The sequence below is a fragment of the Phalangium opilio genome, unplaced genomic scaffold, assembly GCF_054372755.1.
Source record: "Phalangium opilio isolate 3A_F unplaced genomic scaffold, DU_Popi_V2 ptg000537l_1, whole genome shotgun sequence".
NCBI classification, from domain to species: Eukaryota; Metazoa; Arthropoda; class Arachnida; order Opiliones; family Phalangiidae; genus Phalangium; species Phalangium opilio.
The window spans coordinates 2,360,428-2,372,916 of record NW_028324243.1 but is presented as its reverse complement, the minus strand read 5'-3'; the positions used below and the strand labels follow the sequence as shown (position 1 = coordinate 2,372,916).

Below are 12,489 nucleotides of genomic sequence, written 5' to 3'. Positions count from 1 at the left end.
CCACGTACCGAGAGATTTGTCCACGTAAAGAGAGATTTGGGTGGAGCTTAAACTATTTTCCTACTACAAATCCTATGTTTCCTACTATATTTTGGAAGAAACGACCTTTGGAAGCAACGATATTTGGAAGCAACGGGCTTTGGAAGCAACGAGCTTTGGAAGAAACGGGCTTTGGAAGTAATGATAGCCACCCGTTCAGTAACCCTCTTTGATGACAGCGCTTACTAAGCGATGCCAGATTTTCACTACTGTACGCTTTTTCGCGTTTCCGGTTTTGACGTCATGATGCTCAGCGCTTGCTCATCAGAAAAACCATCTAATCGATATGGTTTTTTTGATGGCGTGACGTAGCGCTTGACTGTTGTTGGCGCGGGATTTAAAAATTAAATTCCAACGATGCTATTCCAACAGTAATTGTATTAGTTTTCTTTACAAAACTACTTCTACCATTCAAATGGACATAATTTTCTTAAACAATTTCATTATTTGCGAGCTCGTTAATAGTGGGCAAGAACCATTTGCGCTTCGTAACGTTTTGAGGGCCAGTAAGACGTTTCCCCAACCCCATTTTCGAAAACAGCGCTAACTTAAAAATGTGACTTTTCCGTTCAACAACCATTTACGTCACTGTGACGTCTCGAGCCCATCAACCAAACATCAAGAAAACAGCGATTTCTTTGAGATTTTCGTTACTGAACGTACCCCAGAAGTTCATAGACAAGAATAATCCACGAGAGGTTTAAAGAGGTAATGGGTAAATGAACTTGTCGAAATTCCTTACATATCACTACAGTATAAGGCTATAAAAAAAGTATGGTATCATCATGGAAGAGCTCATGCACCGCAAAGCGAGTAGGGATATATTGACAGCTAACCTAATTTTGATTAAAATGAAACATTGGTTCGTTCAAAAATAAGTTTTCAGGTTTTAAATAGTACCTTTCAGTGTCCCATCATTTATAAATTTGAAATTTGGTAGAATAGTTTTATAGAAATTTAAATTTGGTCGAATTTTTGGACTTCACACTATTTGGTCAAATTATTTGGTCATTTTCCTATTCCGAGCCGAGAGATGGCTCCCAAAAACATTGCTATTTGGTATTCGACGAATACCTTAAAAAGTACTATTCGCACAGCCCTACCAGTGACCCCCTGTTTGAATGGAAAATTTATAGGACATTGTCCATTGGAGTGTGCAAAAATAGTGTCCCTTCTCCATAGCCATGCTATCAAAACTTTGGAAAATTTATTGGTCAAACTGTCCAGTGACCCCCTTAAATTTTCAAAAAATTATGGGACATTTTAAAATTTTATTGGACAATGTCCAGTGTCCTGTGCTTATTTCCGGCCCTGATCACGGATCATGAAAAAACAAACAAATACTTTAATCATCCACATTTGCTTTAATGTAGTACTATACAGTCATGAACTGTCAGAACTCTTGACCCATGGATAAAGAATGCGCGTGAGGAAATTTGTTTTCACTCTATAGGATAGGCAACTCCCTATCTCGGGCGACAGCTTATTCTGTATATACTCTGTTACAACATCGGTTGTCAGCATGCGTAAACCTAGGTCTCTATGTAACGTAGCTTTGTACGTGCTGTCAAGAGACAAAAAACTTCAGGATCTTCAGGATTTAAAGTATCCGCGAGTTTTTTAGCTCGAGTGCACGGACCTCTAGGCCTTAGTTTCAGATACGTGTGAAATTGCCTACAAACTACTACACGTATTTGAAACTAAGGCCTAGAGGTCCGTGCACACGAGCTAAAAAAACTCGCGGATATTTTAAATCCTGAAGATCCTGAAGTTTTTTGTCTCTTGACAGCACGTACAATTTATTTATTTATTTATTTATTTATTGGAATGTATTGTTCACAAAGTCAACAATGTGACGTATGTGTGAACATCGTAAGTCGAGTACATGGCCATGTTACTGAAAGACACTACGGGAGCACAATAATATGAGAACAAACAAAACGGTTAATTACGTAATATTAAAAAAAAGAAATAGTAATAATAATAATAAGTATAACAATAATAACAGTAATTATACAATTAAATAATAATACTGATAACAATTAAAACAATGTCAGAAAATTTAGAAAAGTAGAATTCGCTGCACGACAATGTAATTTTTATATAATCATTAGGGGGAGGGTTGAAGAAGTAGAGAGCTCACAAGTTAGCACGAAAAATGTCTAATAATTTACGACGAAAATGAGATTTATTAGTTAGAGTGACAACATCATTGGGCAACGAATTCCAATCATCAATAACACAACACGCAAAGTGTGTTTGACGGAATGTAGTTAGCACCCTAGGTTTGACTAATTTGTGTGAGTGACCACGGGTTCTTGCATTATTATGACGAGTGAAAAATAACGAAAAATCTAAATCAAGGTTGTTATGTATAATGTCAAAAACTAAGCATAGGTTATTAATTTTATGTCGTAGAGAGATAGAATCAATATTTAATAGGGAGAGTCGTTGGGGAGCCGGAAGCTTACTAATTTCGTGTGGGAGTTTCGAATATGCGTTTTGAGCTTTTTGCAAAGCCTGTAGATCAGTTAAGAAATGGGGGGACCAAATTGGCGAACAGTAATCAATTATAGGGAGGACCAAGGAGTTGTACAGAGTTTTAATGAGAGGTATAGAGTTAAAATTTAAATTACGACGAATTATACCCGTTAAGCTCCTAATACGTTTGGCAATTTTATTGGAATGGGCTGTATATTTGAGAAGGGGATCTATAAGGACACCTAAGTCCCTCTCACAAGTGGACGGAGTTATAGTAGTGTTATGAATTGAATAATCAAACATGGGATTACGGCGTCCAAGGTGAAGAGTCTTACACTTAGTAATGTTAAAAGATAACCCATGGTCGTGACCCCACTGAACGATGGCATCAAGATCAAGTTGAAGGACAGCTCGATCAGTAGAACCACAGACCCGGCGATAAAGCTTGGCGTCATCGGCAAACAGGATGACAGAGGAGTGCCTCACTACTGATGGCAAGGAGTTAATAAGAATGTTAAACAGAAGGGGACCCAAAATAGAACCCTGGGGGACTCCCGTTTCCACATATTTCCAATCAGTATTGACACCGTGGAGGACAACTCTCTGTTTGCGGTCTGAGAGATAGTTAGTCAACCAAGCTAATGCTTTGCCAGTGACGCCAGCATCCTGTAGGGCAGAGAGAAGGACATAATGAGGAATGGAATCAAAAGCCTTACTAAAAAAGCCTTACGTTACATAGAGAAATAGCTTTGCACGTGCTGAAAACCGATGTTGTAACATAGTATATACAAAATAAGCTGTCGTTCGAGATAGGGAGTTGCTGATCCTATAGCGTTAAAACAAATTTCCGCACGCGCATTCTTTATCCATGTCTTGACCGCTTAGTGTGTACTGACTACCAAGAACGAATGAGAACGTGGAATGGTAACATTGTCCCCTGGTACCGTGAAGTCATACTTCTTTGGAAAACCGTCACCGCCTTCGTCCTAGGTAACGCCTTAAAATCCGTTTTTAGCGCCATCGGTAGGTTATAAATCAGTTAAAGTGGCCACAGCTTCTCTTGCCTTAAGCCTTGGCGTTACACGGCGAAGTTTGGGAAATCCGTTGTACCATGGATGAAACCAGGATAGCCGACTCTAGCTTTGGCCTATACGCGCCGAGCGAGGCGCCGCGTTCGCCACCTAGCGAGGCGCCGCGTTCGCCACCTAGCGGATTTTAGAAGAACAAATTGGCGGGAAAATGACCGCGTCTTTAAATGAGGCCATAGGCTTCTTGTGTAGTTAGTTGTAGGAATTATTACTGAAATTTCCCAGACAGGGTGAAATTTTAACAGTTTTCGAAATTCTAGAATTTATTGCGTTAAAATAAATGAATGGATTAACGCGCTTAAAGAGAAAAAGTAACTTTTTAGACTATCTTATCTAATCCCAGCACCCAAATTCCCAAATTAAATGTACAGGTATAGTACAGTTAACCTCAAAAATGTGTCTGTCTAGAAGCACTTGCTAGTTAATTTAATTAACTCGCAACATAAACATTTACATAGATGGTAATATCATAAACTTGCTTGGTTACAGACGTTTCCCTTGTACACTCTCCAGTGACTACGGTATTTCGTTTGGTTTACTAGTATCTCTTTACGTTAAAAATATGTTAATTTTTTATTTGATTTTAGACTATTCGAAGAGTAGAATCCCTAAAATAATTTTGTAAACCTTCTAATGCTAAAAATCCGACGTATTTTACAATTGTAGCGCTCCCCATCTTTAAATTGCCAATCTACCATTCACGAATTTCCCGCCAAGAGTTTTCAATTCAATCCGCTAGAGGCGCTGCTTGCTACTTTACCTCTCAATCCTCGGCGCGTATAGTAACCGATTTTCGAAACGCGACCGTGGCGCCCCCTTTTTTTCGTACGGAAAAACGGGGGGATATTAACATTGGGGAAACTAGTCCCTTGCCCCCCGTGCATCTAATTATGTTCCGTAGGAAAACTAGAGGCCGCTAGAAGCACTAGCTTCTGCAACGCTCCATGGCAGTGCTACCAAGCAGTTACGCGAAATACGCCGAGTCGACCCTCCTGACTTGCTCCATGGTTGTACTGACTTTGTCCCAGATAAATCAGGCTCTCTAATAAAAATCTAGATTCTTTATAACCACTCTTTTTAAATATATCAGTTCATCATTAACGATTTTAACAATTTTTTTCTTGACAACGACACCAACACTCCTAGACCTAGGAGACTCCATTTTCCATATTCCCAAAAATAGGCCCCTCCCTCATATTATGAAAAGTATGACTTCATGGCGCCAGCATTGCCTTGTTTCAACGTTCTTATGGTATCCTGAATTCGTTCTTGTGACTACTGACTTTCGTTACTGATTAAAGTGATTGGATTTATTAAAATCATGGACTCATAATTTTTTTTTTTGGTTAGCCTTTTATACCACTCTTAGTAGCAGGGTTGGCACACTGGTATCCAGTCCGGTTTAATCCACCTCGTTTTAATTAATTTTTCGAACCAGACCCGACCTGGCATTTTTCGACGCTTTTCGGGTAGGGTCGGGTTGAAAAATACCGATTAAAGGCTAGCGCACACCTAACGTCATCGGACGGACCGCACGGATCGCACGCATCGGATAATTTTCTTCATCTGCGCATACTAAATTCGGAGCATTCGGATTTCCGAAATTCCGAACGCGTATGAGAAATTGAGCATGCGCGGCGGAATACTCGGGAATTTTCAAAATGCGCGAAATTTCAAACTTGGTTTACCATAGTGGCTATAGTTGTTAAATTACTAACCGGAAACACCTTTCAACTTGGAATAATGTGGTAAACCTAGAAAGTTTTCCTAATCTTAAAAGAGCGCCATTTTATGTTTCATCAACACATAATTTGAGCATTCGTTAAGCGATTTTTGTCTTAGCTCCGTACGGACCATACGGATTATATGCCCCTATCGGGAATCCTCGTCCGCATTGCCGACCTCCGATACGGACAGATGAGCGCGTTCTCATTTGAAACAATGGTAATAATAATAAAATCCGATGCGTGCGATACGTGCGGTCCGTCCGATGACGATAGGTGCGCGCTTGCCTTTAATCGGTGGTTTTTTATTCGTCTACAGGGGAAATGCCTAAAGAGTTTTATCAACTATCATGAACATTCAAAGTTATCCTCACTTAACCTTCTTAGATTGTAATTTGGGGTGTCTGGCAAACAAAAATGTTTCTACGCAGTTGAGAAATATATTTCTAACATGTTTAAAATATTTAATCAAGTAGGCCTAATACTTTATGTTGAAAGACTTGGGTTACTATATTCTTCAAGGTAAAAGATGGTTTTTTAATGGATATAAAGTTTTTCAGTAACAATATAAAAAAATCTCTCTTTTTACAAAATAATTAGCATTTAATTAGTCTTGAAAACGAGACTACTGCGCCGCCATTGGATTAGTGGCGTCTGCTAAACCAAACCTCTTGGTTGGTTGAATTCTCACAGGCTGAGAGAAGTAAGGGTAAGAGGTTCTGGCTAGCAGACGCCATTAAAGCAATGGTGGGCTGGTGGCACAATAGTCCTCGTTTTTAAGACTTATTAAATGCTAATTATTATGTAATGAAAGATAATTTGTTAATATATCTGCTTTTATGTTTAAAAAAAAAGGCCGTTCTTTAAGGTATAACGTTATGTTGCTTAACCCTTTCCTTTAATTATGGTGATATTATGAAAATGGCTATTTGACGTTTGACATTAGTCTAAATTGAAAGGAAAAATAACCCTTCACCCCTAAGAGATAAAATTGCAAGGAATAATTCTTTAAGTTTGTTTCCAAAGAAAATATTAATATCGAGAAAGCCTCTAGTTTTCAACAAGCCAGTCTAAAAATAGACATCTAGTGAATAGGCGAGCTATGATCGCTTTGGGGGCAAGGGGTCAGGGGGTGTGATTGCGCGATTAAACGGTGAAGAAATAAAGCAAAAATCTTGAGAACGCCGACTATGTCAGCATCGAAACCCGGGTATTCGTCACTGTGAGTCACGACGTGCATCTTTCAATTACTGCGAATTTTGGTACGGTAATCGCAAGTATTGCATTTGAATTTTTACTTTTACGAACATTGGCTATGGAATACTAAATTTATCGGCATGTTTGTTACTCTAGAACACGTCGTTCTGGTATAATGATACACTGAGGCAGCAATGATTCAAAGTTTGTGAAGAACATTTTTATTCTTTAGCACTTAACATATTCGTCCTTCCCTTTTAAATCTATACTTGCACCACGTCATTGGTAACGTTGGGATACACACTCGTACTCAGTTAAAGAACAAAACTCGGATTATACAATAAGGGAAGTTAGACTTGAAAAATTCTTAACTGATGGTTATATGAAAGCTACCATTTTCTCCTCGACTTCGCCTTACCATGTACCACTAATACCATTTAGTAAGATTTCTATTATCCAGTACTTTTAAGTCCAATAAGACATCGTGGAGCCGATATATTATGGAATATGTTAAACTCTTTTTTTTTAAACCTTCGAAACGCAATCTTAACATTTTATCTATATCTATATAAATCAAAGTCCTGACTGACTGACTGATAATCAACGCCCAGCCCAAACCGCTAGCCCTAGAAGGCTGAAAATTTGCAGGAACGTTACTCATGAGTAGTAGGCGCGTACTAAGAAAGATTTTTCCAATCCGCCGCCATCTTAAAAAATGGCGTACAGAAATGTAAAAACTCTTCTCTATGCAACAAAGTCCGCGCGTTTCAACCGATTTCAAAAATATTTAGTACACGGGTTTCCTATAACCTATAGACGGACTGAATGGTCTTTTAGGTTCGATTTGTTGCCATCTTTTTAAATGGCAGCCAAAAACTTAAAACCATTCTTTATGGAATAATGTCCACATGAAAAGTAATAAAAAATGTCCCTAGGGGCTGACGGGCAACGCCGAGAGCCTAGGGTGCTACAAAAATATTAGGCATCACGTAAAATCTACCCATTCTTTGTATCATTTTGATGGAAGTTCTTATTACACGCGAGCGACGCCGCGGGAATAACAGCTAGTCTCTAATAAAAAGGCGAATTTTCAAATCATTTTACTTACATACGTTCAGCTTTCACTTGCAAACATTCTATAAAGTTTTGTTCGTTTGCTTCCAAATAGAGAGGTTAAGAAGAAACAGAATATACATAAAAATTCTTACTTAAACGGAATTATTTCGAGGCAGTTAAAAAGTTTGTACCGAAATTCATCAATTGGAAAACATACATAGACTCTTCAGTCAAATGACATTATTCAAAACATAGTCAAAAGGAAACTAAATGACATTATTCAAATTAACTTTAACCGCCTCGTAAATGTAAGGTGGTTCTTTCATTCTTATGTAATAGCATCCAACATAATTCCCTGAATCTTCCAATTTTGTCAAAATAATAGAACAATGTTTGTTGGTAAACTGATTTTCATCGTTATCCAAACCAAACTCATTCTTCAGGTGATTAATTTGTTCTTCCCATTTTACACTCGATTCTAAACTCGAAGCGTCAGGATCTGGGCAATAAATCACTTCGTTCATTGGGAGAGGCGTTGCGGCTTCGTTTTCCAATTTGACACGATTCAAGTGAAACTCTGAACTAACATTATCACTCGATAAAGGTTCTAGTTCTTCCTTTACTTCCTTGGAAGCTGTGGTTGGACTCTGACATACGGAATTAAATTCGCGATTGGAAGGCGAAGTAATTAATGAAATGACTTGGTTGATGTTGGAACCGATATGTTTTGAATTAGTACATTCAGACTTCCTCGCGTTTCCAGGTTCATCAGGATCTGATTCAGAATGAATTTCGACATGATTCGACTTTTCAGTTTCATTGAGAGAATCATCGTTTATATTTGTCATCCGTCCCTGTTTGTCGTCTGGTTTGAAATTTAATGGACACGCGAAGTCTGCAACATTGTTTGATTGATCGCTATCGTTTTTCCGTCCTAACGAGACTGTTTTTTGAGTTTTTCGTCCAATTCGAGATTTTAACGGATGCAGTCCAGCAATGTGACTTCTTAGTTGATGTTTTAATTTGGCTACGAAATCACAAAACGTACACTTAAACGGACGTTCGTCACTGTGCGTCACGACGTGTTTCTTTAAATTCGAGCGTGTTCGGGTACGGTAATCGCAAACATTGCATTTGAATGGACGCTCGTCACTGTGCGTCAAGACGTGTATCTTTAAATTCCCGTGTGTTCGGGCACGGTGATCGCAAATATCGCATTTGAATGGACGCTCATCAGTGTGCTTCCAGACGTGTTTCTTTAAATTATCGCGTGTTTGGGCACGGTGATCGCAAATATTGCATTTGAATGGACGCTCGTCACTGTGAGTTATGACGTGTATCTCTAAATGGCTGCGTTTTCGGGCACGGTAATCGCAAATATTGCATTTGAATGGACGCTCGTCACTATGAGTTACGACGTGTAACTTTAAACTTCCGTGTGTTCGGGCACGGTAATCGCAAATATCGCATTTGAATGGACGCTCGTCACTGTGAGTAGCGACATGCTGCTTTAAATTCCCGCGTGTTCGAGCACGGTAATCGCAAACATTGCATTTAAATGGACGCTCGTCACTGTGAGTTAGGACGTGTATCTCTAAATGGCTGCGTTTTCGGGCACGGTGATCGCAAATATTGCATTTGAATGGACGCTCGTCACTGTGAGTTACGACGTGTATCTTTAAATTCCCGCGTGTTCGGGTACGGTAATCGCAAACATTGCATTTGAATGGACGCTCGTCACTGTGAGTTAGGACGTGCATCTCTAAATGGTTGCGTTTTCGGGCACGGTAATCGCAAATATTGCATTTGAATGGACGCTCGTCACTGTGAATTAATTTATGATTCTTGAAGACTGAGCTCATTCCTGTCTGGAAACCGCACTGTTCACACTTAAACTTCATCTCTCCCTAATGAATTAACAGGTGATACTTTAAATCACAATGCTTTGGATATCTCATAAGAGTTGCATTTTAAATATTTTAACGGTAAGATAAGTGATTTTATGGGTACCAGCGTCGATTTGGCAGAATGAGAGGGGGTGTCGAATTTTGGGAACTCGCGACGGAAAAAATAGCTATAACCTGATTTCAGACCTAACTAAGCAATTCTTTTAAAATAGATTTCAAGCTATAATTCACGCTAATTATAATCAAGAAAAGCACGGACAATGATAATTGAGTATAGCTAAACAGTTTCTGATAGAGTTTTATACGCATAACAACATACTTAAATTTAATCAAGATCGCGCGCGCCAATTTTAAGATATTTAAGTTTTAAAATTAGAGTGCAGCAATGTTCGCCTAATTTTGTTTTCAGTTTTCCTAGTTTGTAAGGCGATTCCTGGTATAAAAGCGATAGTCTAAACTTTAATTCAATAGGCTTGATAACTCATTGAAATTTAATTAACACATACACGGTTCAATTGAAGATATTCAAATTTGAAGGGCTTGTGTTTATATATTTGTCACCATACTCACGCGCCATCTAGGGAAGAGCAGTGAAACTAATTTGTAATAATTGCTCTTTTACTTATTTCTAATAGTTTATGTTATTTGAATATACTCAATTATCATTGTCCGTGCTTTTCTTGATTATAATTAGCGTGAATTATAGCTTGAAATCTATTTTAAAAGAATTGCTTAGTTAGGTCTGAAATCAGGTTATAGCTATTTTTTCCGTCGCGAGTTCCCAAAATTCGACCCCCCCCCCTCTCATTCTGCCAAATCGACGCTGATGGAAATCCTCCAACATTCTAATTAGAGTAATCTAACCAGTTTACCATAGAACTGCGATAAAAGTGGTCTAATTAATTAGTCAGCCAAAAAGGCATGGCCAATATGACACTATCAATAAGTCTTCAAGAATGAGATATAGTTTTAAAAATTAATATTCAAAAAATCGAAACTACTTTTAATTTTAAACTCTGAGATAACGTTTTTATACGCTTCCAACTTCCGAGTAGATCCATCCAAGGTACTTTCCTCGGACCGCGTCTACAAAAATGTTTTCACAACAGAACGTGGAGCAGACGAAAAAAGGGTTGAGAGTCCAGGGCAGACTTAGAAATAAGGATAATTTTTAAACTAGTCCTAGGGACCAGTGACCCCCCTAGTGTCCTAAATAATAAACTAGTCTCCGGAGTGGTCCCAGCCTTTGTTCTCCTATAGATTTTCAATTAATAAACTGGTCCCGAGGACCAGTAACCCCCACTTTTTGAATTAAAAAACTAGTCCAAGCAATTAATAAACTGGTTTTGGACCAGTGGACGTGTGCTATTTCTAAGTCTGGTGAGAAATAAGGCGGTGGCACTGGGCAAATGACCATTTTTTTATTAAATGCCTGGGGTCCAGTGGTCACCGTGACCACTTTTTAAATTCCCCTTCTTTAGTAAAAAAAATAATTCCCTGAAGTGGGTTATAGAAATTAATGCTTATAAAACAAATAAACAGTATATAAAACCATCCCTAGAGCCATTTCAGTGCAGCTCTGACAGTATGTAGAAATATTAAGTGGTCATTGACCAGTTTTTTAATTAAAACCCTTGGGCTCTACTGGTCAAATGACCAGTTTAAAAATTTTCCTTATTTCTCACCCTGATCAGAAGCCTATAATTAAACCTCCTTCCGCCTTGAAGGAGAGATGAATGGAGTGGAAACCCCCATACCTATAGCGTTGTCTGTGTACCCCCACCTACGGCACCGTAGTCCTCCCAGCATCCTCAGCGGTTAGGTAGGGTCGTACTGGACGAAATTGTAAAGGGCGCTCCCTCTATCTTAAAAATAGAAGCTAGTTCTCATACAAATAAAATGGCGCTACGCGGCAGCACTTAGCAATCGCCTACCGAAGAGTAGGGGCGTGCGCGAGGTACATTGGGAGAGATACGGTGCCACGGGTCGCCCATCATCATTTCCAATCCATCTCAACTCCCTTATCCCTACTTCCGCTCAGATGACATGTGTTCACTGACCCCCCCCCCCCTTTCGACAGGAAAATTGGCAGGACTTTGTCCACTGGAGCATAGCCTCCTGGATCACGCGACTCGCGGACGCAGGCTGCTAGCGCGAGTCGCGTGAACTGGTGCCGAGTGAAACAAGATGGCCCAAGGGTTGGGCTCATAATAAGACTCTTCGACGTAAAAAAGGGGGTAGACAACCCTAAGTATAGGAAAATACAAGGGGGTTGATCCATAGTCGTCTCTGCGCATTTTGCGGACCCAAAACGTCTACAGCGCAGGCGCTGAAAAGCGAGATGGAAGGCAAAGTATTACCCAAGTGTCTTTACCACTTAGTTACATCGAAAAGGCTTATAGTAGTCACATCGTTAAGGCGTACATTAAATATAAATGAATATCCCTTCGATGTGCTACCTTTAACAGTGCTAAAATGATTGCCCATAAACCTTCATAACCCGAACAAAAAGTTTGAGTGAATAGCCCCTCGATGCGATACCTAGTGCTAAAATAATTGCCCATAACCCTTAATGGTGAGTAGCCCCTCGATGCGCTACCTTTAACAGTGCTAAAATGGTTGCCCATAACCCTTAATAGCGCTCGATGCGATACCTTTGGGTGCTAAAACGATTGTCCATAAAGCTTAATGGTGAGTAGCCCCTAGATGCGCTACCATAACAGTGCTAAAATGATTGCCCATAACCCTTAATAGCCCGAATAAAATGGTTGAGTGAATCATGGATTAACTAACGCTAGGGATTGTTCACTAAGCGTGTTTCCCATGTATTTCTATCACCAACTACATGTTCCGAATTATTCCTTTATTCCCCTCTTCATTCCCCCAATTCATTGGACCAAGTCGGATGTAGATACAGCGCCATCTCTAGGCAAAATAAATCTTTTTTGCGGATTTTAAAGATGGCGGCGCCCAATTTTAGGCGGGATTTCAATTTTT

The 12,489-nt window shown here is 39.3% G+C and overlaps 1 protein-coding gene across 1 annotated transcript; it reads right to left on the bottom strand.

Moving 5' to 3' along the window:
- Positions 1-6,288: 6,288 nt before the first annotated feature.
- Positions 6,289-10,546, bottom strand: LOC149588802 (uncharacterized). Its single transcript, XM_089862164.1, has 2 exons — positions 10,494-10,546; positions 6,289-9,492 (listed from the first exon to the last, which is right to left on the bottom strand). Exon 2 carries the CDS (start codon positions 9,484-9,486, stop codon positions 7,852-7,854), a length of 1,635 nt encoding a protein of 544 aa, XP_089718290.1. The 5' UTR covers positions 9,487-9,492; positions 10,494-10,546; the 3' UTR covers positions 6,289-7,851.
- Between the last annotated feature and the right edge of the window lie 1,943 nt (positions 10,547-12,489).